The sequence below is a fragment of the Canis lupus genome, chromosome 38, assembly GCF_048164855.1.
Source record: "Canis lupus baileyi chromosome 38, mCanLup2.hap1, whole genome shotgun sequence".
Classification (NCBI taxonomy): domain Eukaryota; kingdom Metazoa; phylum Chordata; class Mammalia; order Carnivora; family Canidae; genus Canis; species Canis lupus.
This window is the reverse complement of record NC_132875.1, coordinates 3,309,041-3,335,711: the sequence shown is the minus strand read 5'-3', so window position 1 is coordinate 3,335,711 and position 26,671 is coordinate 3,309,041. Positions and strand designations below refer to the sequence as shown.

General features: G+C 55.6%; 1 protein-coding gene across 2 annotated transcripts in view; it reads left to right on the top strand.

Annotated features, from left to right (window-relative positions):
* Positions 1–8,578: 8,578 nt before the first annotated feature.
* The window catches only part of OLFML2B (olfactomedin like 2B), a 35,193-nt gene continuing 17,100 nt past the window's right edge, over positions 8,579–26,671 (top strand). For both annotated transcript variants that reach the window (XM_072814365.1, XM_072814364.1), the window contains exons 1-4: positions 8,579–8,770; positions 11,080–11,343; positions 13,915–14,022; positions 25,979–26,155. In XM_072814365.1, the coding sequence (XP_072670466.1) occupies positions 8,594–8,770; positions 11,080–11,343; positions 13,915–14,022; positions 25,979–26,155 (726 nt within the window). In that variant the 5' untranslated portion in view covers positions 8,579–8,593. The remainder of the gene's footprint in view (positions 8,771–11,079; positions 11,344–13,914; positions 14,023–25,978; positions 26,156–26,671) is intronic.

Below are 26,671 nucleotides of genomic sequence, written 5' to 3'. Positions count from 1 at the left end.
GGAGAAAAGCGGACCCCCTGCTGAACGTGGAGCCCGACAAGGGGCTCAATCTCACGACCCTGAGATCCCAACCTGAGCCAAAACCAAGAGTCAGGCATTTAACCAATGGAGTCATCCAGGAGCCCCTATTTTTGTTTTTCTGTAAGATGATGAATTTATGGTACATAAGGGCATCTTTGGGGGCAGAGAGGAACAGAGAGAGAGCCAATGAGCCATGGGCAATGGATACCCTTTGACCTGTCTGGTCCTCTACAAAGGGACCTGCCCTGTCCACACTCCCCTTCTGTGGTCAGTTCAGTACTGGGCATCTGATCCAGGCTGGATGGGATTCCCTGCCTGGGCATTTGGAGTTGGCCCCGAGAAGAAGGACAAAGTCTCACTCTCTCTTCAAGTATCTGTGGCCGGGACACCTCTGTCTACCGTATGGACCCTGGTGACACCAGAAGCCTGGGGTTCTGTGAGGTCCCCCTAGATCCTGATAAGTCTCCTTCCCCACCCCTTTCCTTTGACTTCTCTTTGCTTTGTTACTTACAACTAAGGGTTCTTACTAACACCCCAGCCCTCTGTCACCCCCCCAACCAGAGCGCCTCCAAGCCCCGTTGTTCTCGCACTCACCCCTTCTCTCTGCTTCACTCCCCGGACCAGAGCCTTCCCATCTCATGCTGGATTTCTAGTCAGCCTCCCAACGGCCTCCCTACTTCAGCCTGAACTTCCAGTCCATTCTCCACACTTGGCTGCGACCATCTATTGGAACTCAGGCTAATTATTACACTCCCTTGCCTCCAACAGTTCTTTACTATTATTATTATTATTATTATTATTATTATTATTATTATAGATTTTATTTATTTATTCTGATGTCTCCCTCTCTCCCCACAACCTTCGACTTCGAATCCAGACCCTAGGGTCGTGTACAGGTCTTGTGCCTCTTGCGATCTGGCCTCTAGTCTCCCCTGTCCTACTTCCCTTTCTCTCTCTTCCCCGTAACTCCTGCGCTCTGGCTCTGCTTGTATTTCCCAGGCTGGCACCCTCCTCTCCCGGTGTCTATTGAACCAGCTTCTATTCATTCCTGATGATCAGGAACAAATGTGAGTCCTTCGACCTCATTTCTAGTCCAGGGGTTGTCTCTCTCTCTCTCCGGGGTTGTCCCACCACAAGTCTTTTTAAAATCTGTTACCGGTTATTTATTTTCTTTCTTTTTTTTTTTTTTTTTAAGATTTTTATTTATGTATTCATGAGAGACACAGAGAAAGAGAGGCAGAGACACAGGCAGAGGAGAAGCAGGCTCCATGCAGAGAGCCCAATGTGGGACTCAATGCCATGACCCCAGAATCACACCCAGGCTGAAGACAGGTGCTAAACCACTAAGCCACCCAGGGATTCCTGGTTATTTATTTTCTGATAGAGATTTAAGGCAATGAGTTACCTCTATGGGGAGTATTTGCCTGCAAAGTCTCCTCACTGAAGCAAAATAATAATTATTATTATTTCTATTATTTTAAGTAGGCTCCATCCCCAGTGCGGAGACCAATGCGGGGCTTGAACTCACAACCCTGAGATCAAGACCTGAGCTGAGACCCAGAGTTGGATGCTTTACTGCCTGAGCCACCCAGGCGCCCCAAAGCAGAGTTCCCAAAGCGGCATCAGGCATCTGTGAGAAGGTGGGGGAGGCGTGTGCACGGCGCCACCGCACATCATCCGTGTCAGAACCACTCCGTGGTGAGCAGGGGGGACTCAGAACCAGGAGGAGAGGGGGGAGGAGGAGAGAGGACGAGCAGAGGGAAGTTAGAGAAGGCAGGTGATATCCGGTGGCTGGGGAGCAAGGAGCTGTCCGCAGTGTCCCTGACCTGTCCTGCTGGGGGTTGTGGTTGTTAGGGGGGTGGGGGGCTCCCTTCCCAGGACTATGACGTGAGCGGCTTCTCCAGGAGCTGTGCCATGGAGCAGCGCTGGGAAATCCCTTGGGGTGGCAAAGGACCCCTGTCCACCCATCCCTCCCTGGGTCGCCACAAATCCCAGAAGGTAGAGGTGTTCCCCTCTGAATCCGAGCAACGAGCCATCCCGTGCAGGACGGGGGCGGGGGTGCCCAGGCAGGGCACCCCGCTCCCTGGGGAGACCAGGTGATCTGCGGCCTCCTGCACGGCCTTCCTCTCCGCCTCCCCTCCTCCTGCCCGAGCCACCCATCTCATCCCCACCTCTGCCCACGGCACCCCTCCCGGCCCAAGCGCTTTCACGGCTCCTCGAGGCCTTCAGCACCCGCTCCTGCCTCTCCCACGGCGAAGACAAACATTTTTCTTTGCTAAAATATCTCAAGGGGTGATGGAAAGGGAGGTGGGCGGTGGGTTGGGGTGACTGACAGGGGCACTTGACGGGATGAGCATTGGGTGATATGCTATATGTTGGCAAATTGAACTCCAATAAAAAAATAAATAAATAAAAAATAAAATAAAATATCTTGGGAGGGGGGAGAAAGCTCTTTTTGCGCTTTCTCGGGATTACACATTTGCAACCTTTAGGACATGAGCTCCCAAAGGCAGAGGTCTTGTCTTCTTCATCGTCGTGCGCTCAGCAGGCCTCAGAGCACCGCACTCGTAACATGTGTTCAATAATGAGTTAAAGCGAATTCAAGGAGAGAGGAGACGTGGAAGATCAAAGACAAAATAAGAAGCCAAGAAAGCAGCAAAGCAGGGTGAACAGGGGAAAAAAGACCTCATTTTCAGCCGAGCTTTCCATCATCCCTTTCCAGCATTTTATGGCAGTTCCCTGGCAGGGCTCCCGCACCGCGGCGAGCCAGGGAAGGGGGACGGCAGAGTGATGTCGCTCGTGGGATTTTGCCCTGCTCTTTGATTCTGCTGCTGTGGGGCAGGTGCATTTGCTAAATTACCCACTAAGGTGGCAGGTCATTTATAGCCACCTCAGCCGCACCTGGCAAATGAAGCCTTGGTTTTCTACAGGCAGATGTTTCAGAACAAAGCCAAGAGCCTCCCAGAGAAACTGGAAAACAGATGCTCTCGCCAGAAGCAAACTTGGCTGCGGAGGCCCGTGGGTGCAGCCGCCGGGGGATCCCCGGCACCCGGCAACCTGCCGGCTGGTGAAGCTCCTGGGCGTCAGGTGGCTGAAGTGGCACGTTCGGGGCTTTCTCAGGCCCTGTCCTCTGAACGTCTGTACAGGAATCAGGTGCCTCTTTGCGCCTGCTTTCTCATTTGCAGAAGGGGATGATACGGGGCGCCCAGGTGGCTCAGTGGTTGGGCACCTGCCTTTGGCTCAGGGTGTCATCCCAGGGTCCTGGGATCGAGTCCCACATCGGGGACCCCGCAGGGAGCCTGCTTCTCCCTCTGCCCGTGTCTCTGCCTCTGTGTCTGTGTCTCTCATGAATAAATAAATAAAATCTCTAAAAACAAAAAAAGAAGGGGATGATATTACCTACCTTGGGGGTATTTTGAACATCATCCAATCATGCCTGGCACATGGTAAACATTCTGTACACAGCAGCCACCATACATCTCATTGTCTTAATGCCTCAATGATTTCATCTGGTAAATGGGGAGAGCAATACTTATTTTACAAAAAAATAAGCTAAGGATCAAGAGAAGTAGAATCTAGGTGCTGAGTGAAGGATGCAAGGGATTTATAGCACGTCAGCTTGGATATTCTAAAGCCAAACCAAGCTCCCTTCGGGATCTTTGAGTCAGGTGATCAAACTGGCAGGCAGGAGGAATGCCTCGGGCAGTGTATCTAGATCTTGGAAAGGTAGGTGATAAAAGTCTCTTGAGAAATGCTTGTAGACATGCTGAAGAGCTGGGGGCTAGGTGCCAACACTTCTGACTCTCCGAACGATCACACATGGAAAGGGTCATAGCAATCAGGAAATACTTTTCCTATTATGGGCCTAGGGCTCTAGAATCTGGCCCTATTCGAGTGAAGATGACTTATTAAAATTAATGATTTGAATTAAGACAAAAACCATGCTTATTTAATTTGGAAAACTTAGACAAGAACAAAACCAGCAAGATTTCAACAGGATGAAAAGATGGGCCAAAAGCATCATAATAATCAGTGGGAAAAAACGTAAAGGCCTGTACTTGGATTAAAAAAGAAGGGCAGCCCAAGTGGCTCAGGGGTTTGGCACTGCCTTCAGTCCAGGGCGTGATCCTGGAGACCCGGGATCGAGTCCCACATCGGGCTCCCTGCATGGAGCCTGCTTCTCCCTCGCCTGTGTCTCTGCTTCTCTCTCTGTGTCTCTCATGAATAAATAAATAAAATATTTTTTAAAAAAGAAGAAAAACATAGCTGTAAACACAGTATGGAGCAAACTGGCATAAAATTCATGTTTTTTTTTAAAAAGAAAAAACTATATTAAAAAAATAAATCAATGTGACTCATTGGTGCGATGTAACTGCCAAAAAAGCAAAGTCAATCTTAGGCTACATTAATAAAATAAAAGTGGTTGGAAAAAGAGAAAAAATGGTTTCAATATGCCCTAATATCTCCTCAAAACTGGGGCCTTTCTAGAGAAAAAACAATCAGAACGCTGGTAGGTCTGAAAGGCCTGAGAAACAGGTGAATAAAATGGAGATACGAGGTGACAGTGGTGTAGTTAGCTGGAGAAAGAGGATATTTAGAAGGTACTTGGTTTCTACCTTTAAGTGGAAGAAAAACTCTTATGGGAAAGACCTTGGACACGTTCTATGTAGAACCATAGGACTGAACTTTATTTTTTTTGTTTTTTTTTAGGACTGAACTTAAAAAGAAACTTTATTTTTTTAAATAATAAATTTATTTTTTATTGGTGTTCAGTTTGCCAACATACAGAATAACACCCAGTGCTCATCCTGTCAATCGGAGAAGGACAAACAAAAAGAAACTTTAAAAGGAGATCTAGAGGCTCCTGAGTGGTTCAGTGGTTGGGCATCTCCCTTCGGCTCAGGTTGTGATCCCGGGGTCCTGAGATCGAGTCCCGCATCAGGCTCCCCGCAGGGAGCCTGCTTCTCCCTCTGCCTGTTTCTCTGCTTCTCTCTCATGTATAAATAAATAAAATCTTTAGGAAAAATAAATAAAAGGAGATCTATATCAATAGGAGAGAGGCCTCATGGTCATAAGAGGGCTGCCACCACTGTAGGCACCATGACCACAATCAAACATGGGACATGGGGGCACCAGAAAGCTCCTCTCTCTTATCTGTGTCCTTTATCAGGAGGCAAGATATCTTTTCTAGACTCTGCAGATTTATTTTATTCTATTGGCCAGCACCGAATCATGTGGCTGCCCCTAGCTGCAAGAGACACTGGGGACCTGAAGGTCCGGTAGAAGAGAATGGCAAGGGGGTGGGGGTAGCTGGGATCATCTTCAACCACTTGTGATGAAGTTAAAAAAAAAAAAAAAAAAAAAAAGGCCAAAACCCTAAGGATAGTAGATGGGAAAATGGAAAGAGCTTGGGCCCTTGATGACATCACTGAGCTGCTGAGCTCCATTTAAAATGGCCAACTTCCAGTCTTAGAGTGAGAGGAAAATAAATTTGTACTTGATGAAGCATTGTCCAGTTTCTGTTACTTGCAGTCAAATGCACACTAGTGGATACAAAGACGGTCTTCATGAAAGTAACTGGGACAGGGCCAACTGGACTCCTCGTCGTTCCCATTCATCCAACCCTCTTTCCAGGGCGTCTCCTTCGTCCCAGGCACTGGCTAAACCTCTGCAAATGTGACGGTGAGCAGGGGCAGGCAAAGCCCTGCCCTGGTGGAGGGGAGAGGGTCCAGGGGAGAGGACAGGCATTACGGAAGCTGCCCACAGAGGAGAAGAAAGACAACAGACATACCTCCCCTAATTCTGAGAGGCAAAGGTACGAGGTACCACCGGAGCACCCGGGGAGTGCACCCCAGAGGAACCCAGCCCTGGTGGGTGGCGGAGTCCGGGAAGTCCTCCCTGGGAAGTGGGCGCCAGTCTGAGATCTGATGGTTCACTCGAGGCTGCTGTCTCTGCCCACAGTGGCCTCTCATTATCACCTACATCCTCCGGGAACCTTCTGCTGTGTTGATCCCAGTACACCTCCCCGGTCACTGCTCCATGAAGTCCTGACCTTTCCCTTAGAAGTGACCTCCACCAAAAAAAAAAAAAAAAAAAAAAAGGGGGGGGGGACACCTGGGTGGCTCAGCGGTTGAGCATCTGCCTTCAGCCCGGGGCGTGATCCTGGAGTCCTGGGATCGAGTCCCATGTCGGGCTTCCTGCATGGGGCCTGCTTCTCCCTCTACCTGTGTTTCTGCCTCTCTCTCTCTGTGTCTCTCATGAATAAATAAATAAAACCTTAAAAAAAAAAAGAAAAAAAGAAGTGACCTCCACCTCCCCTAACGCCCTTGGGAAATGCTCTCACCATCACTTAAAATTTGAGGGGATCCCTGGGTGGATCAGTGGTTTAGTGCCTGCCTTTGGCCCAGGGCATGATCCAGGAGTCCCAGGTTCGAGTCCCTCATGGGGCTCCCTTCATGGAGCCTGCTTCTCTCTCTGCCTCTCTCTGTCTATCGTGAATTTTAAAAAAAAATTTTTTTTGGAAAGCCTGGACACGCTTGTCTTCCCATTAAACATCCAGCAGCCTCGCCTGTCGCCTTGCGCTGAGCCAACGTTGGACGCTTATTTCAATTGAATTTGAAAGCTGTATTTTATACGTGGCCCCTTCCAGCTAGTTCCAGCAAAGATTCGATAGCGCACACGGAATACTTTGTGTGTGTACGTGTGTGTTTGTGGGAGAGATGTTTCACAAGCCCAGACATCCAGAACCTTGGATTTTCAAGCTGGGATTAGAAATATATATATAAAAAGCAGATTAATAAAGACTATCACGACAGGTGTGTCAACTACCACGGTTCGCCTGGGCCAAAGTCCGCTTAGGTGATCACCTGGATCAGCGGGAGGCAACGTGTGTCAGTTCCCAAGGTGCGTAATAACACCTTTCGCATCTTGGAAGGGGCCTGGCTCTGCTCCGCATTCTCAGGGCGACCCTGTCCCGAAGGCGCAGTGCCTTTCCTTGGACTCAGGCGATCACCCTTTGCAGTGGGCTCATCCAAGGGACACTCAAGGGACACCGCAACGTAATCGCGCAGCGGTGGAGCGGAGCCCTCCGGGGACCCCAGCGACCGGGGCCCTGAGACCCGTCCCAAGGCGGGAGACGTGCCCGGGACGAGCACTGGACTCCGGGCGGCCTTCGCCCTCGGGTCTGCCCGCCGCGGGGAGGAGCCGGCCTCGGGGTGGAGGCGTCGGCAGCGCGCGGCCGCCAGCAGGGGCGCCAGGTTCAGAGCCGCCGGGGCCGTCGCCGCCAGCCGCGTCCGGGAACCAGACGCCGCGAAGCCGAGTCCCGCTCGGGGGGCAGCCGCGGAGCGCGCTCCTGCCTCGACCTCCGGGGAGCCCCACCTCCCGGCACGCGGCTGCTTGGGGGGGCGAAGGGGATCGGGGGGGAAACGGGGGCGGGGAGAGGGCGGGGCTGCGCGGGCGGGAGGGCGGGCGGAAGCGGGGGCGGGGCGGGGGCGGGAGCGGGAGGGGCGGGGCGGGGAGCGGGAGGGGCGGGGCGGGGCGGGGAGCGGGAGGGGCGGGGCGGGGCGGGGAGCGGGAGGGGCGGGGCGGGCGCCGCGCCTCCGAGCCGCACTCGTGCAGCCCGCACAATGGAGGCCCCGCCCCCGCCCTCGACCCCGGCCCCGCCCCCCTCCCTCGCCGGCCACCTGAGCCCTCGGGAGGACGCCGCGCTCTCTCTCCCGGGGCCGACCCCGCCCCCTTGCCCCGCCCCCGCCCCGCAAGGCCCCGCCCCGTCGGCCCCCCGCCCCCGCCCCCCATGCCCGTCCCGCCCGCGCCCCGCCCACATGCCCGCCGCGCCTCGCGACCCGCCCCCAGCCCCGCCCCCCCTGCCCCCCCTGCCCCCCGCCCCTCCTGCCACCTGAACCCTCGGGCGGACGCCGCGCTCGCTCCCGGGGCCGCCCCGCCCCGCCCCGCGCCCCGCCCATCGCCCCCTCCCTCTCCTCGCCCCCGCCCCGCCCGCCACCTGAGCCCTCGGGCGGACGCAGTGCTCGCTCCCGCGCCCCGCCCAAGCCCGCCCCGCCCCGCGCCCCGCCCCGCCCCTGCACTCGCCCCGCCCCCGCCCCGCCCCCGCCCCGCCCGCCACCTGAGCCCTCGGGCGGACGCGGCTCGCTCCCGGGGCCGCCCCCCGCGCCGCGCACCGCCCCCCGCGCCGCGCACCGCCCATCGCCCCTCCCTCGCCCCGCCCCTCGCCCCGCCCCTGCACTCGCCCCGCCCCCGCCCCGCCCGCCACCTGAGCCCTCGGGCGGACGCCGCGCTCGCTCCCGGGGCCGCCCCCCGCGCCGCGCACCGCCCCCCGCGCCGCCCCCCGCCCCGCGCCCGGCTCTCGGGCCGGGCCGGGCAGGGCCGCACAGTCGCGGCCGCCTGCGCCGGGGAGGACATGAGCCGCGGCCCGGGGGCGCCCCCTCCCGCCGCGCCCAGCCGCGCCCCGCGTCCGCAGGCGCCGTGAGCCGCCAGTGCCGGGCCGCGCCGCCCTCGCCCCCGAGCCCGCCCGCACCGGCCGCCGCTCTCCCGCCCGCAGCCCCTGCCCGCGGCCCTCATGGCCCAGCCGCTGCTGCTGCTGGTCTGCGGCGCCCTGCTGGTGGCCGGGGGCCGGCGGGGGCCCAGCGACGCCCCCGGCGGGACGGGCGAGCCCGCGGACGCGCCGACCGCGGCGCCCACGGAGGACGAGACGCTGCAGAACGAGGCGGACAACCAGGAGAACGTCCTGTCGCAGGTAGGCGGGGGCCCGGCCGCCCGCACCCCGGGCCCGACGGGCCCCCCTCGGCCACCGCGTGCGCGGGGAGGAGCGGCTGGAACCGTCGCGCTCGCCCACACCTTCGCGCCCGCTGCGCGGGGGTCGCCTCCGCGGGGGGGCTGTCGGCGGGCGCTGGGACGGGACCCGAGGCGGAGGGCTCTCCGCGGAGGCACCTGGCGGCCCCCCTGGCACCCCCGGGCCGCGGGGTGAGCACCGAGCAGCAGCAGGTGTGATGCCCGCCAGGTGGCCCCGCGCAGAGGGGCCGGGGCGGGACCCCGTGTCCTGGCGAGGCAGGGGGGAAATGCACACGGGCTCACCCCTGGCAGGGGCCCGGGGGCGAAGGCGGGGAGTGACCGCTGATAGCTGCCCCTGTCCAAAATACTCTGCTTGTCTTATCTGACTCAGCCCTCAAACACCCTGGTTCCCGCTCTGTTAGCAAAGGACTGATGGGACCACAGCGAGAGCGCCCCGGGCGGGCAGAGCCGGGGCTTGCGACTGCAGCCCAGGGGCCCCGAGGACGCTCTCCGGAGTGTTCCGTGCATGCTCTCCACAGCGCGCCTGATGATGTGTGGTGGGTGTTGCCCAACCCTAAGGATGACGGGGGTGCCTTTAGTGCTGCCTGCATCTCCCTAAGTCCTTGGATGGATTGGTCTTGTCTTCTTCCAGGAAGAACAATCCGCTCCACTGTGGGGTTTATCAGCCCCCGGTCTCCTCACCCTTCCTTTGGAAGTTATGCTAATAGATGCCCTGTAGCCACCCATGCCCTCGCACCGTCTCCAGGCCATAAGGATCCTTCACAGTGGGGCTCTGGAGGACCATCCACAGAAGAGTTGATGAAACCCGAGTCTCGGAAAGGAAGGAATCCACCCAGGGTCCCAGAGAGGGCTTTGCAGGAATCTAGGCAGAGTTTCAGCGAGCAGACAGCCACGATTTACTGTCTGTCAGCCCACAAAGACCAGCCGCTTCGGTCACCCTGCACCGTATCTCCGGCGTCCACCGACCCATTCTGTATTTGACAACAGCTCTAAAACAAATATTAGCGTTAGAAGAAACCCAACCTTTGCAAGAAAAACATGACAAGCCCTCTTCCCCCCCAGACGGCATCTCAGGAACATTCCCACTCCAGCAAGGACTGTGCCTGCCTGCCGGGGTCATTAGTCCAATGAAGGAGACCCTTCTCCGGGCCCAGAAAGCCAGAGCTCCTTGGCTCTGGGGATGCGGGGTCTGGGGCAGAAAAGCTGGGGAGGAGCCTCCTCCCCTCCCCCCGCAAGTGCTCAGGGTGGTGGTTCCAGAAAGCCTGCTGCTCTGCGTGCTTTCCTGCCCGACGGGGCTGGCTGGGGCAAGTGCTCAGAAGGAAATGTTTAGCATTGTGGAAGGAGCAAGTGCTGCCAGTTTGCTCTCCTGGCTTTGGCCTGGAGTTTGGGTTCAGAAGCTGTGCCTCTGAGCCAAAGGGATCCTTGGGCTGAGTAAACCTTCCTGAGTTCTGGGCCCGTCTCTTTTCTCCCGGTTCCCTTCTTCCGAATCTAAACCATTCTTTGAGGGTCAGATCCAGTACCACTTCCTCCAAGACGTCTTCTCTGGTGCTCGGCTGGAGCCACTCTGGCCAGTTGGAGCCCCGCTGCTCTGTGTCACGTCGGGGCCCCGGCACGGCCGCGATCTGTGTGCCTGCTGCACCGTAGCTCCTGCCAGTGGGCTCTCTGGCCCGTCTGCTTCCCTCTCACAGCCCCTAGCGCAGTGCCGGTAGGGCCTCCAGGAGTGATCTGTGAGGGGACGAGGACAGAAGCAAGAAGCCTTCTTCTTTTTTTTTTTTTTTAAGATTTTATTTATTTGTGAGACACAGAGAGAGGCAGAGACACAGGCAGAGGGAGAAGCGGGGAGCCCGATGCAGGACTCGATCCCAGGACCCCCGGGTCCCACCCTGAGCTGAAAGCAGATGCTCAACCACTGAGCCACCCAGGTGCCCCCTCCTTTTCCCTTTTAAATCTAAACCTGGGTTCTAGCGACGGCAGGGATTCATTTGTTTTTCCCTTGAAATGATGGGAAGTCTGAAGTCCCCCGAGAAATGCAAGCTTTCCAAGACAAATGGAGAGAGCTGAACTCCTCATGCCTTCAAGGAAATTTCAGAGTCAGCAAATTGTGTTCCGATGACCTTTTCTCTCCGCAGCGTGTGGTCTGAGGCCTCTGGCTAGGGCAGAACGTGTGACACGGTGAACGGAGCGCCTTCCTGGGAGCCGGCCGACACCTGTGTTCGCACCCCCAAGACCTTCTTTCTCTGTCTCTGTGTCTAGTTGCTGGGAGACTATGACAAGGTCAAGGCTGTGTCTGAGGGCTCGGACTGTCAGTGCAAATGCGTGGTGAGACCCCTGGGTCGAGACGCCTGCCAGAGGGTCAATGAGGGAACCTCCAGGAAGGACGACTTCTACACCGTGGAAACCATCACCTCAGGCTCGTCCTGCAAGTGTGCCTGTGTCGCGCCCCCATCTGCCCTCAATCCCTGCGAAGGGGACTTCAGGCTCCAGAAGCTGCGGGCGGCGGACAGCCGGGACTTGAAGGTAGGACCTGGTGCAGGGTGGTGCCACACGTGGGAGGGTGCCTTAGGGACCTGGGGTCCAGCAGAGCTGTGGCAGGGGTTGTAGGGCCTTTGAGTACATGGGACCTGTCTTAGCCTGTGAAGTCAGGCCCCGACACCTCGCCTGCTGAGCGCGTGTCCCGGGCTGGTCATCTGACAAACCGGTGTCCGAAGGGGATGCCGAGAGCAGAGCGTGCCTGCCTCTCCCTGTGGAGGCAGGGAGGCTGGGCCTGGAGCAGCTGCCAGGCCCAGGAGTCAAAAGAACTCAGTGTTCTCCTCCAGAGTTACTGCCACCATTTACTGTCGGCCCCGCGTGCACCCCAGGGAGGCAGGAGACATGGGAGCGAGCCTTCGGTCCTCGGCACGAGGGCTGGGGTGACCAGGGCAGCAGAGGCCCGGGGCCTGCTGTAGCTCAGCATCAAACCGTGATCCTGGTCCACAGGGTGGGGGAGCTCATGCCTGCCTGAGGCCACTGCGTGGGTTGGCGGAGGGCTTCGTCTGATCTCTGCCCTCCCCTCTTCGCTTGCGGTGTGGGGTAGAGGCACGGGCCTGGTTTTGCCGTCAGACCGACTTGGGTTCAGATTGTTGCTCTGCCAATACCTGTTGTGTGGTCCTGCTCAGGGTACCTAACCTGCCTGGCCTCAGTCTCCCTGCATGGAAAGCGGGGATGATAGCATCTACCTTGTGGGGGTGTTTTCAGAACCACCGAGATGGCAGCTAGGGAGCACTTGGCACGATGCCTGACACGCAGTCAGGGTCAGTAGCCACTAGTCTGGCTCCTGCGTGACCATGCAAAGAGCTGCTGCGGGGCCTGGCGCCTGCTACACGCTTGGAACTGGTGGCCATCAAGGCCCTGCAAGCAGAGCGGTGTGCAGCAGTACAGCACTTTAGCATCCTGCCCTGGGAGTCCGCACACCTCGCAGAGCTACAGCCCTGCCACGGATCGACTCTCTGAACCCCACTGTTATAGGATTGTCTGGACTCTTGTGGGCTTCTGGAACAATGACAGGCAAAATCTTCTCTTAGGAGTCAGAAAATCATCACACGGGGCCCCTGGGTGGCTCAGTCAGTTAAGCGTCTTCCTTCAGCTCAGGTCATGATCCAGGGGTCCTGGGATCGAGCCCCGCATTGGTCTCCCTGCCCAGTGGGGAGCCTGCTTCTCCCTGTCCCTCTGCCTGCCACTCCCTTTGCTTGTGCTCTCTCTCTCTGTCAAATAAATAAACAAAATCTTTATTTTTTTAAAAAGATTTTATTTATTCATGAGAGAGGCAGAGAGAGAGAGGCAGAGACACAGGCAGAGGGAGAAGCAGGCTCCGTGCAGGGAGTCTGATGTGGGACTTGACCCCAGGACCCTGGGATCATGACCTGAGCTGAAGGCAGCCACTCAACCACTGAGCCACCCAGGCGCCCAATAAATAAAATGTTTAAAAAACAAAAAAAAAAAACAAAAAAAAAAAAACAAAAAAAAGAAAAAAGAACATCATCACAGTGCATGCTAACCAGATGCCATTCCGTGGCTCTCACCCATGATCCAGCTGCCTTCCTCTGCTGGGGAGGAAGGAGGTCTTCTAAACACTAATGTCTTGCACGTGGAATTCTTCATCCAGTAGCAAGGCCAGGAGATAAGTGTGTCCAGCAAAGTCTCCGGGGACTGGTCCTGAGCAGGGAGGCTCAGTTCAGGCTTCTCTCATCTGCCCCTTTGCCTGCACTCTGTGTGACCCGGATGCCACCAGAGCTCAGCCACCGTCCTCCCAGGGTGCCCTGTGACAGCTTGCAACCTCAGAGATGGGTCACTGGGCCTCTATTGCCCCAGGCTCAGATTGGCTTTCCATGCTAAGGGAAGACTGTTGGTAGATTCCAGGGCCTTCAGTAGACAGGGGAGTGTTTCAAAATCATATCCTCGAGGCACTGACGTTCCTAAACCACTTAGTTAAGTATTTAGATATCACCTGTTGTGGGCCAGGTGCTGGGCTAGATACCTCGGGGAAACAAAGATGAGGCATTCCTTTCAAGGAGCTCACAGTCTAATAGCAAAGATGTGCTTACAACGTACAGAATAAAAGGGGTCTGAACAATTTGGTGAAGAACAGTTTTGCTCGTTCTTATAAGATTTTTCCTTTTTTTAATTTAATTTTATTTATTTCTTTGAGAGGGAGAGAGAGAGCGCGTGTGCACACACAGAAGGATGGGGAGGGGCAGAGGGAGAGGGAGAAGCAGTCTCCCCGCTGAGCAGGGAGCCAGACGTGGGGCTCGCTCCCAGGACCCTGGGATCATGACCCACTCCGAAGGCAGCCTCTTAACCCACTGAGCCACGCAGGCGGCCCGATTAGAAATCCGTTTCTCACCTGAGGATTCTGGTAGGGAGACTGCATCCCACCATTCTGTTTGCTTGTGTGCCCGCCACCTACGCAGATGCCGGTTTCCAAGAGCCCCCTCTCTGCTCCTGGCTACTGGCCTCCCTGTCGAGCCTCCAGCATGGGGGGCTGGCGGGAAATGTCTCGTCCTGGGTCTGTTACACCCCCGCTCTTGACTAACCCCCATTCCTGTTTCATAGCTTTCTACCATCATAGACATGCTGGAAGGAGCTTTCTATGGCCTGGATCTCCTGAAGTTGCATTCCGTCACTACCAAGCTGGTGGGGCGGATGGATAAACTGGAGGAGGTAAGGAAGGTTCTGGGTTTCTGTATCCTTTTTATTTTTATTTTTATTTTTTTTAGGTTTTATTTACTTATTTTAGAGAGAGCATGAGCAGGAGAGGGAGAGGGAGCGAGAGAATCCTTAAGCAGACTCCCCACTGAGCGCAGAGCGTGATGCAGGGCTTGATCCCAGGACCCTGAGACCATGACCTGAGCCAAAATCAAGCGTCGGATGCTTAACTGACTGAGCCACCTAGGTGCCCCTCCGTATCCTTCTCTTGATCAGGCCCAAAAGTGTATCAAACTTCCCACGATATTTTTTCAGAAAGTGTGTCCCAACTGGACTTAATGCATCTTGTTCTTTGGAAAGACAAACCATACGTAAAATACCCATCCAAAATCAGGCCCAGTTTTTTTTTTTTTTTTTTTCAGGCCCAGTTTTTGATGATAAAGAGAATCCGTCAAATGTAAACACCTTTTTTTTCTCATATGCAAGAACCCTGTGACCAATGTATTTCTGTTTTTACCTTGATATCCAGGGAACTCAGAGCTAAATGAAATATAAAAGCACAATAATAGGCACCGTATTTCTAGTTTTAAGGTGGCGGCATCTCCCTTCTGGAAATATGGTTGTCAATTCCTCTTCTGGTTCGGTTTGGTTTGGTTATTTTGACCGCTCTGCTGTCCGTCTCTGTATGTGTGTGTTTGTGTGGTAATCCACCTCAAATTCACTTTAGAGAAAGAAGACATGAAAATGATTATTAATAAGCAATAGTCCCTACTGGAAAACATCCAGCCCCTCACCCACTGGAAGGATGGACTGGCAGCGTAGTTTTCCCAGGCAGACCTCACATGTTTCTGACGGGGCCCCCCAGGAGACGCACACATGGCTGGTTTTGGGGGGCTGGTGTGTGGGGTGGTGGTGCGAGGTGGACAGTACACGACAGTAATGTTCACACTGTTTCATGGCTCTGATGAGCTTTAAAACCTAGATAAGCCACTTAGTCCCCAGGAGGGGAACGATGACCGCTCAGCCTTATTGGTAAGGAGCTTATGGGTACGTGTCATTGACTGGCACCCAGTTCTTGAACGGATACTTGAAACAGTGACTCAGAAAATTAGGTCTGCTTAATTTTTAGACTCTTATTAGGCTTAATAACGGAATGATTAGCTATACCACTATTCCTCATGAAAATATTGGGGGTCTCTCCTGGAGGAGCTGGGGCTCCCTCACCGGTGATTAGCAGCTGTAGGATGTGTAAAAGGTAAAGCCCTTTAGTTTGGCAGAAAGAGCACCTGCTGGACTAGGCGTCAGGACAGATGAGCCACTCTATTTGCTGCTGCTCAACAGCCGTACCGCAGCCATACTTTGTACATCTGTAAAGTGGGAGAGGTGCCCTGTCTACTTTGTACGATTGCCAAGGGGATGAAGTGTAAGCCAGTCACTTTGCAGACGCTTTGTGAGGTTAAATAAAACAAGGCGCTGGGGGTAGGACCACGGAGTGAGTGGGGGTGGTGTCTCCCTGTTGCTTTGCCAGGGGCGCTGGGACCTGGATGACAAAACATTTGCTGTTGCCAAGATTGGTTTCAGCACCCTCCTTACATTCTAGAAAAAGGTTCCCAGAAAGTGAACACCACTTCCTTGTCCACCCATCCTCAGGCTTGACCCCCTCAGTGCTGTGATGAGTGTTTTCTGAACCCGGCCGTCAGCTCGGGGTGGGGGGTTGGTGGGCCCACGGTCACTTCAACTGCCAGGTCTGATGAGAAGGGTCAGGGCCCTGGAACCTAAGCTTTATAGACAGTTCGAGGTGGCCAACAGGACCACATCAGCTGCCCTTCCCGAGGGGGCTTCCCGAGAGAACGAGGCTTAATCTTCACTCTCTCCTTCCCCAACATTGACAGCCGGAGTGAAGGGATTGGAAGTGGTCAACACCATCCTACTACCAACAGACTTCATCCAGGCTTGGGGTTCTTTCTCCCTTTTAAAACCACTTTCTGATTCTTTCAAGTGGGTTCAAAAGGGATTAATAGCCAGGAACCATGTCAACCTTGGAAATGGGAAAGTTCTTTTTCCCTTGGCCGCAGAGCCATCCGAATGTGCGATGCTCCCTTTAAGAAAGGGGTGCATTTTCATGGGAACAGGGCTGATAGCTTTCACCTGATCTTGGCGGCCGCTTGGTTTTCATTCCCTCAGGAACACGGATTACGAAAGTCAGCTTGGGGGTTAGAGCACAGTGCTCGTGAGGCCACGGTCAGGTGCTCAGCCTCAGGGAGCTCTGCTCAAGGGCTGTAGTCTGTTTCCAGAGTTGTCGAGCAGTGATCCTCTCCTGCCGGCAGAGGATAGGAGTGGGTTTAGTGGGTGAATTTGGTGCAATGCCACTGCCCCAGCAGGATGGTGTCTTCTGTGTAAGCACACAATAACTAGATTTTTGCCAGAACCAATCTCAGTTACGTCAAGGAGAGTAATCTCTTTTTCATTTTCTTTTCTTTTTTTCTTTTTTTTTTTTTTTTTTAGAGTGATCTCTTTGTCAAAACCATGGTATGTTTAGTAGCAAAACCTGGCCCTTTCGATTAACGGTAACAATCCCCTATCCTTACATAGCAGTTATGGCCTTAAACCACCCCGTATACATTCAGCACATTTGTTCCTAGATGCTAGGGAGGTGCAGGCAGGAGCTCAGGCCTCCTGGTTCTTGGGCCAAGGCTTTTTCTAATCAACCCCATAAGTTGCTTTGAGTCATTGCTGTCTGCCCTGGAAGCATCAGTTTTTCCTAACAGAGCTTCAAACAACAGCTCTTCCAAGAGAATTTCTAGGCAGAACTGTGGCTGTATCCCATGAGTCCTCTTAAATGGGATTAAAGTGTAGAGGGAAAGTTTCCCCAAAGCAGGCCGTCCAAGGCTACAAGGTGCTGTGGTGCCACAGATGTCACAGATGGGCTCAGGCTCTGGGCCCATAGAGCAGAGTATCGTCTCCTGGTGTGACATCCAGCCTCTGTCTCCTGGCTCGGGCTAGCTGACTGTGTCTGCAGTCTGCAGTCACTGAAAAGGCACAATGTTGGGTAAATGGAAAAAACACTCCTCCAGCTGGGCCCTGTAGGAGGAATGGAAGCGAATTCTGCTCTTGGTCTTTGGATACTCTGGAATCCCAGGGGGAGTGCTTTGGAGGTCAGACCAGACAAAGGGGTCAGATTGGAGGGGTATTTTGCCCAGAGTAGGATCAGCGCTTGGCAGTAGAAGCAGGCACACGTGTGAACACCCACGCCCGGTATGTATGTAGAAATGGAAACTCCATTTGCAGATGAAAGAGGAAGGAAAGAGAGAGAAATAAAATTTAAACTGTTAGAGTCTCACCTTTTGGTTAAAATAGGCTCTGAGAGCTCTGCTTAGTGGGGTGGTTTTGGTTAAGCTTTTATTTTAAATTATGGAAAATGACACATAAGCAAGGAGCATACAGCTTAAATCATTACAAAGCAGATACCTACGTAACCTCCACATAGCTCAGTGCCCCCGCATGTCCTCTCCCTACCCCTCCCAAAGGAGCCTCTGCCCTGAATTTCATATTGATCACCTTCCTTGCTTGTTTTTTTTTAAACATTTTCATTATCTAAGGCTGCATCCCTAATACATAGTTTTATCTATATTTGAATCCTAGATATATAGAATTTTATGTCCCTGTTTATGTGTGGTGGGCTTCTTTCACTGAGTTTTGTTTTCCCGTTTTTTTAAGGTTTTATATTTTTTAAGCGATCTCTCTACCCGGCCTGGGGCTCGAACTCACAGCGCTGAGGTCAGGAGTCACATGCTTCACTGGCTCAACCAGCTGGTTGCCCCTCAATTTTGTGTTTTATTTACTTATTTATTTATAAAGTTTTTGTATTATTTGAGAGAGCGCGCGAGCGTGAGTGGGGGGACGGGCAGAGGCAGAGGGAGAAGCAGACTGCCCGCTGAGCCGGGGCCCGATGCGGGGCTGCATCCCGGGACCCCCGGATCATGACCTGAGCCCAAGGCAGACGCTTCGCCAACTGAGCCACTCAGGAGCCCCTCTTCAAGTTTTAAAAAATATTTACTTATGTTGTTTTACATCTTGTAGTTCATTTACTTTCACTGCCGTGTAGTACATTGTATTGTGTGAACACGGCACAGTTTGTCCATCTGCTCTACGAGGATGGCGACGGGCTGTTTTCGGCCCTGCCGTTCACCCTAGCCCTGGGAGCTTCGCTGTACGCGGACACCCCTGCAGGTGTTCCCTGCCCACGCGTGTGGGCATTTCTCTGTGCTCCGTGAGTGGGGATGGAGCTACTGGGACATTAGGTGTGCTTGGTTTCAGTCGTTGGGGAGGCTGCCAAGCCCTCTCCCAAGCGCTGGTGCAAGTTTCCATTCCCTCTGGCAGGGGATGAAGGTGCCACCCGCGTCCTCACCGGCACTTGGTATTGTCGGATTTTCTAGTTTTTGTCAGCGTGGCGAGCGTAGCCAACTAGGGCCATTTCACTGGATTCCAGAGACCTAACCCCCAAAACATCTTTTCTCTTCACCTGCTGGAGGCCTGAAACCCACGTGCGCTCCTCTGGACCTGCTCCCGGTAGAGGCCGTAAGCCTCTAATGGGGTGACTAAGGCTGAGCATCTCCTGGGAGAGGCTGGGAAGGGGAAGGAGATACAGGAAGCACACGTGTGCGTTACAGTCGGGGGTGGCGGCTACGCGGAACAGGTGCCCGCAGAGCTGGGAATTAGAAGTCTAGAAGGAGGGATCCCTGGGTGGCGCAGCGGTTTGGCACCTGCCTTTGGCCCAGGGCGCGATCCTGGAGACCCAGGATCGAATCCCACGTCGGGCTCCCGGTGCATGGAGCCTGCTTCTCCCTCTGCCTGTGTCTCTGCCTCTCTCTCTCTCTCTCTCTCTCTCTGTGACTATCATAAATAATTAATAAAAAAAAAAATTAAAAAAAAAAAAAAGTCTAGAAGGAAAACCTGCAGCTTCCGAAGGCAAGGGCACGCCCGTGTTTGTTGCACTGGTTGGGCTGAGAGGACTTTTACCCTGAGCCCTAAGGCACCCAGAGACCCGAAGACTTGTGGGCTGCCCGAGCCTAGGGCTGGACTCAAAAGGCAGCGGGACGCAGGCGTGGGGTATATCACCTAGTCCCAAGTACTGCTTCCGGGAGCAGATGTATTATGGAGAAAAGGACCGAGGGACAGATGGCTAATCTCTCCTAGCATCAAGGTTTTAGTAGGATTAAATCATTCCCATACAAATGGCAAACCTTTGGGAAGAAATGTCCCACCCCACGTAGCTGCAGGACACACCTGACCGTGTTCTAAGTACTTGGACACCCGTATGACTGTGTACACATGTGCCTTTGTGTGTGGGGGGGTGCATAGCCCGCGCTCTGAACACAGATGCCTGCCTACGAGCCTCCCGAAGCGTGATTTCTGTTGCCGAAGCCCTGCCCCGTCTGGTGCGTGTGACTTCTCTTTGTTTCCCACTTATCTGCTGGGGTGTGCAAAGCTTGTCCGTGTGCACAGATGGTCACCGCGGAACCCTGTGTGTCACCTGAAGCCTTTTCTCCTGATAGCGTTGTGTCCAAGTAAGATTTAAAGCCTGTGATGTATTTACCAGGCTCGGAACTGGCCTGCTCCCCAGAATGTGCTGGCACAGACATGGCTGGGGCTTCTCCTTCAAACCTGAGGATTTGGTGGGCCTTTGTGTTTCTGGACTGAAAGGCAAGATCAAAGGAGCACTCCTGACTCCGGGGGATGGATCTTTTCACCAGCTAATAGGAGGATGTAATTCTCATCTGCACAGGCCTGGCCGGGAGTTAGGGGAAGGGTCTCCTGCCAGGCCTCCCCTCTCTGGCCGCCCTCCAGGCCCAGCGAGACAGTCATTTCACGCCTCTGGTGCTCAAATGCGGCCTTGGAGAAAAGGGTCGCCCACCCTGTCTGACCACAGTGCTGTCACCTTGGAGAGGGAAGGCCTTGGAGATAGGATTTCTGAGATATATTTCAGCTTTAATGTTACTTAATTCTGTTAAACCTGAATATGAGTTCAAGTGACTGTCTTCCCTCTCCTGGGGTCGTATGTACTTCAAATCTAATTTGTCACCGCGGGATGCAAGGTTTTTTTTTTTTTGGCCCAGCGGACTGTCCTGGGAACAGCTCGTGGCTGCCTTGGATGAGGTTGTATATCCACTGTCAGAGGCCCTGGGACTTCTTGTTCGTGCCCGACTGGCCGCCCAGGCTGACTTGTGGAGGGCGACCTGAGCCTGTGTCATCTTTATTTCAGCGTCTGGGCCCCAGGCCCGAGGGGGACTAGATGCTCACCAGCTGCTTGGTTGGGGGAGAGATTGAAGGCGCAGCTGGTGGCCCCGGCACCCAGGCCAGCCTGCCCGGCTCCGTCAGCTGTGGTCCAGGCTGGGGCCAGGCCCGGCCTCTCCTGCCAGCCGGAGCACCGGCCGTGTCTAGCTCCTCTCACACTCCAGCACTCTCACCAGGGTCTGGACACAGCTGTCGGCCGGGCTGGCTATCCCAGGCCACCTGGTCCTGCTTGTGTCCTGGAGGGCTCCGAGGGGGAAGGGCAGGCAGGCCGCTGGCATCTCTGAGCCCCCAGGACCTGGCGAGCCCCACGCTTACTTCACCCTCTCAAGGAAGGCTGTTCTCTCTGCTCTCAGGCTTGCCACCTGTGTCGGGCCCTGGGCACATCCAGCCAGGGAGCATGGGGGCCAGGTGGCCTCCTCGGATGTGGGGACACGTGCCTGCTGCAGGACTTGGCGCCCAGGCTTGGCCCAGCTGCAGCCTGGCTTCGTCTCCCCACAGGGGTCCAGGGTGTCTTTTTACAACACAGCAGCCTCGGGAGGCCGGAGTCGGGGGGGTGGGGGGTGGTCCTGGCCTTCCTTCCCGCCTGACCCGCCAATCCTTAGCTCACTTCCTCTCTTCCACCTACATATCTGCTCTGAGCTCTCAAGGGCCGGCCCTGGCTCCTCCTGGGCACCTCCAGTCCCACCCTGTGCCCGGCACTGCACCTGCAGCCCCTCGTTCCTTCTCCGCCCGGCCTGGTGAGGTGGGCGTCCTCATTCCTTCCTTCTCCCTCCACTTGCCTTGTGGCGGTGATGGTGGTGTGCGCCGGTCCCCCGCGCCAGCCCCTTCCAGGTCGGGAGAGCAGACCACAGAGAGCCACCAGAGCTCTGCGCCGTGGTCGCCTTCCCTCCAGTCCCAGCGCTTCGGCCTAACGCTGCTGCACCGTCTCGCCCAGCCTCCCGTGCACTCGCCCAACAGCTGGACAAGGTCAGGACACGGTCTGTACCGTGAAACGGCCGCCCCACCCCTTCCCCCCACACCCATTCTGCCGATCTGCACACCGTCCACGGCTCTGACCAGCTGCGTGCCAGCTGCACCCCACCTCCACCTCCGTCCTGTCCCCTGCGTCCAGGGACCCTGCCCCTGGTGTCTGTGCACCGGGCTGCACTGAGCACGAGGCGCTTGTCCCCCTCTGCAGGGCTTGCTGTCCTCAGGCGTCCTCCCGTGCCCAGTGCCCAACCGCGTGTCCCCCCCCCCCCCCCCCCCCCCCCCCGGTATGTGAACACCTGTCAGGTCCTTGGCTCTGCTCAGATCTTTAAGTGCTGCGTCCGGCCTCCTGTGCCAGCCCTCCGCCCGCTGGCTCTTCCCCCCTCTCCCACCTCCTCTTCGTAACAGCAAGATCCTTGGTGGGGCCCAGGTGGCCCTGCCGGGTAGGCGCCCTGCCAGCCTCCTGCCCCCTCGCCAGCACTGCCCGGGAGCCAAGTTGCGCGCCCCACGCAGTTGCCGCTGCAGCCCCCGAGGGGAAGAGCCCGGGGCGCGAGGTCGTGGGGTTCACTGTGCCGCCGGCACAGGAGCAGGGGTGCCCGTGTGGGCGGCATCCGCTGTGCTTCCAAGGGAGGTCTTGGAGTGAGGGGGGCAAGGGAAGCCCCGTAGGGCAGAGGTGGCCTGAGGAGGGCAGCTGCCGCTGCTGCCCCGGGGGACAGCCGCTGGCCCGGCCGGGCCGCCTAATAGGGTGCTGCCACCGTCGCCGGTGTTTGTCCCGGCGGCCCAGGCTGTGCTGTTGCCGCAAAGGGGAATAGACGGTACTGCTCCTCCGGGAGGGGACAGGCCGTGTCGGCCCCTCCGTGGGACCCAGCATGACGGCTGCTCGCCAGCATCACAGAGGGTGTTGGGGCTTTGCAAGTCGGTGAGAAGGCGGCCCGTCCAGGGACCTAGGCACCCAAGGTGGAGGGGCAGGACTGAAGCTGTGGGGCTCCCCCCTCGCCCCTCACTGAGTGCTCAGGCCAGGCTGCTCTTGCACGGCGTTCGGGAACCAGGTGGGATCCGGTCTTAGTCGCACGACTGTGCAGCCCCAGCCGCGGGTCCACGCAGCGTGGGTCCCAGGGCCACACCTCAGCCGCCACCCCAGAGACTGCGTCACGGGCCTTGCTGACGCCTCCAGAGCTGTGTCGTCTGCCCTCTGGCTTTTTGCCAGTTGGTGCTTTCTTGTTTGCTGCTTTCATCCCCTCGTGGAGGGTGGTCCCCGTCGGAGCAGGATCCTGGTCGCTGTGGCTTACACTTGGCCTCTTAGGGCCCAGCTCGGAGCACATCCAAGTGTTAACGAAGAAGTAACGCCGGTACCCCTGAGCCTGCTGAGCTGTGTTGTGTCTCAGGATGTTGGACGTTAAAGGGGGAGATAGGTGCCTGGCCCCTGCTCTCAGCAGGTAGCTGGTGGACGTTTGGAAACGCGTGAACGCGGGGGCGCCTGGCTGGCTCAGTCGGCGGAGTGTGCGACTCAATCTTGGGGCCGTGAGTTCGAGCCCCACATTGGCTGTAGAGATGACTTGAAAATACAATCTTTAAAAACAGACAAAAAAGAAATGCATGAATCCCACGAAGGCACCAGGCACCTTTCCTTTGGCCCCAGAAAGCTCTAGCTCCTGTAAAACAGTCTCTTTTATATACACTTTGCCCCCCCCCCCCATCTTTCTTCTCAAGCTTGAATGTGTATGTGGATCTCCTGGGGGGTCTTGTTAAAATGCAGATTCTGACCCAGCAGGTCTGGGAGAGGGCAGGCTCCATTCCTGACAGTTCCTGAGGGTGCCCCCACCTGAGCTCATCTGTCACCACACTTTGCATAACCAGGACTGCTGGGAGTCCACTCGATCCGCATTTCTCTGCATTAGCACGTGTGTATCCTCTCATAGACCCTGAGGTCACACTGAAACATTCACGGACCCTCTGCTGGGCCCTGCCCTGTGTTCCAGAGCTGACTGAATGCTAGGACTCCCCCTTTACACCCCTGAGATCTTAGTGGTCCCCCAAGTGAGCCTTGGAAGCAAGGGCCGGGAGCCTGGGTGCTGGGCTCAGCTCTGCCACTTTTGTTTTTCTCATCAAATCACAAATCACATCATTCCTCTGGGCCTCTGAGGCATGCTTGAGTTCTGGGATCCTCCAGGGTCCTTGAAACCCCAACTGTCACATCCTGTGAAAGATAATAACCACTTTGGATGGCCCATACACTTCCACGTATATTAACTTATTTACTCCTAAGAATTCATCAGGAAAGCCCCAGTATTACCCCGTTGTACCCCTGGGGAAATTGGAGCACAGGGAGTTTGATGAGCCCAAGATGGGAGAAGTAGCAATAACGTGGACGTGTGAGCCGGGCTCTCTCCTCCAGAATCCGTGCTCTTAACTGTTGCACCTGACTGCCCCTGATAACACCTCGTCAAAAATCGCCCGGTTCCAGGTATTCCTGAAAGAAGACTTCTTTCTCTGGGGCTTCATCTCCCATGGTTAACTGTGTGCAAGTTGGAGAGGCGAGCCTGGCCTGAGCCCCACAGAACCCATCAAGCCCTTCCAGTGCTCAGAATCCGCCATGAAATGAAATGCCAGAAGAAGGGCATGGCCAGTGGTTCTGGGGTCCGGTCAGTTTTAACAAGCCCCTAGCAGATTCTTCAGGACACCCTTATAGAAGCCCCTGGAGCCTCGGTGTCTGGGGGTTACTGTCTCCCTAGATACTTAGACACCTCCTTCTGAGCTACCAGGCTGTGCCTGGTAACATCTGAGCATTTACACTTTTCATATCTGTCTGATAAAGACAGAAAGCAAGTGCATCCTCTTACATCGTTGCTTCCTGGGCTCAAGGAGAACATCACATCTAAAAACTCAGATGCAGGGCACGCGGGTGGCTCAGTCGGTGAAACATCTGCCTGCAGCTCCAGTCATGATCTCAGGGTCCTGGGATGGAGCCCAAATCCAGCTCCCTACTCAGCAGGGAGTCTGCTTCTCTCTCTCCCTCTTCCCTTGCTCATGTTCTTTCTCAAATAAATAATCTTTTAAAAAAATATTTTATTTATTTATTCATGGGAGACAGAGAGAGGCGGAGACAGAGGCAGAGGGAGAAGCAGGCTTCCTGCAGGGATCCCGATGCAGGACTCGATCCCAGGACCCCAGAGTAACGACCTGAACCAAAGGCAGATGCTCAACTGCTGAGCCACCCAGGCGTCCCAATGAATAATCTTTTTTAAAGAATAAAACAAAAACTCAGATGCTTATGGAGACCTTAGGATGCTGGCCACAGTTGGACAGAGTTGGATCTCAGTGCAGTAAACTTCTCTCGAAATAACCGGAGGAGAAAGGGACCTCTGAGCCTTGTCCATAACTGTCCCTGGTGCAGACCATGCAGCGTCACCCCTTCTCGGACACTGCCTCTCGCCCGTCCCTCCCTCCTCTGAACCCCATAAGCTTCACACTTGCCACTCGCAGAATCCAGCGTGCTTGGTCATCTTCCTCCTGCTGTGTGGGCCTTTTCCCCCCAGTTATAGTTGCTATCTCCCCAGCGCCCCAGGGCAAGCGCCCCGGGGGTATTGTGAGGGAGTGTTGTTTGGGACCGCTCTGTACCCTAGCCACACAGGAGGTGCTCACCAGTGTTGGTTGAATTGAAAAGTACCTAGGTCCCTTCCAGTATGAACCGGGTCTGGAACACAGTTAATTTGCCAAGTAGGGTTCATTTAGGGAAACTGTTTTTATGGGTAAATAGAATTTGAAACCAGGCTATGGGTTTTCTATGTAAACGATGCTTTTAAAGTGCCGTGGAATAGTTTGGGTTCATTAGAAAAGTAGACTAAGTAGATGTCTTTGGCCACCTCTTCTAAAATTGCTTTTAAAAACCCTTCTTTTGGGGCGCGGGTGGCTCAGTTGAGCATCTGACTCTTGATTTCAGCTCAGGGCATGATCTCAGGGTCATGGGATCGAGCCCTGAGTGGAGGCTCTATGTTCAGGGGAGAGTCTGCTTGAGATTCTTTCCTTCTTCCTTTTCCCATTTCCCTGGCTCATGCGTGTGCGTGCTCTCTCTCTGTCTTTCTCTTTCTCAAATAAGCAAATGAGTCTTTTAAAAAACCTTTCTTGGGACACCTGGGTGGCTCAGTGGTTGAGCTTCTGCCTTCAGCCCAGATCAGGATCGCAGGATCCCGGGATCGAGTCCCGCATTGGGCTCCCTGCTTCTCCCTCTGTCTGTGTCTCTGCCTCTCTCTCTGTGTGTGTGTCTCATGAATAGATAAATCTTAAAAAAAAAAAAAAAAAAAACTCTTCTTTGATTAATTGAGCTACTGGTTCACATGTATGGGGTCCAAGCGAGTGGAATATTTTGTAATATTCGTCATCGCTGGACACGGGTGCATGCGCTGTGTGCAAACGATAGGAAAGAGGCCAGGTGTCCTGGTAACCCGGAGACACGGCATGTCACTTAGGAAAGCCGTGGGGGTTTTCCAGCAGTGGGACCTACTGGAGCCGTGCTGCCCCACAGGGACTGCCTGGGCTCTGGCACGGGCCCTCAGCACCGGGCTGGACCCACCCGAGGACCCCAGTGGCTTCTTGGCCCCTGTCTCAGCCTGTTCTGTGCCTCTAGCTCTGAGCAGAAGCGAGCTGCCGGCGGCCTCCAGCTTAACTCTAGGGCTCTAGAGGACCTTCGTTTTACATTTTTTTCTCTTTTCAGGAAGTTTCTAAAAACCTCACCAAGGAAAACGAGCAAATCAAGGAAGACATGGAAGAAATTCGAACCGAGATGAGCAAGCGAGGTAAAGAGAACTGCTCGGAGAGCATCCTGGACGGCATGCCGGACGTGCGCGCGGCATTGCAGAGGGACGCGGCGGCGGCCTACGCACCCCCAGAGGTACGGCCCTGGCTCCCAGGAAGCCAGGGGCACAGCCCAGGGGGCACCCTGCCAGGCTTGCACGCGGGCACCGAGCTCTGCACCTTCTGGTTCTTTCACGGCCGTGGTCTCATCTTCGCGGCGACAGGGCGGGGGGTGACTCGGGGTACCTGATGTTGGAGCCCAGAGAGGCTCAGCGCGTGAGTGTTGGAGCCAGGACTCCTGAGTCCCAGACCTTGTTGTTTCCGTCGTGCCCGCCCCACCCCGCAGCCGCCTCCTGGGGGAGCGTGTGTGCAGGCCGCCTGGGCCACTGGGGTTCGCTCCTGCCGTCCTGGCACGATTATGGAGAAGGGGAGACCCTTCTCCCGCGCTCTACGGCGCCCCAGTTTGCAGACGGGAAGCTCTGTGGCCCTCGCGTTCGTGAAGGGCCTGTGTGCACCACGACTCCCGGCGCTACACCGGCTGCTTTGCTTGGCAGCTCAGGCAGGCGGGCCGGCCCGGATCAGCCCGCACTTTCCAGAAGCGGAAACAAACCCA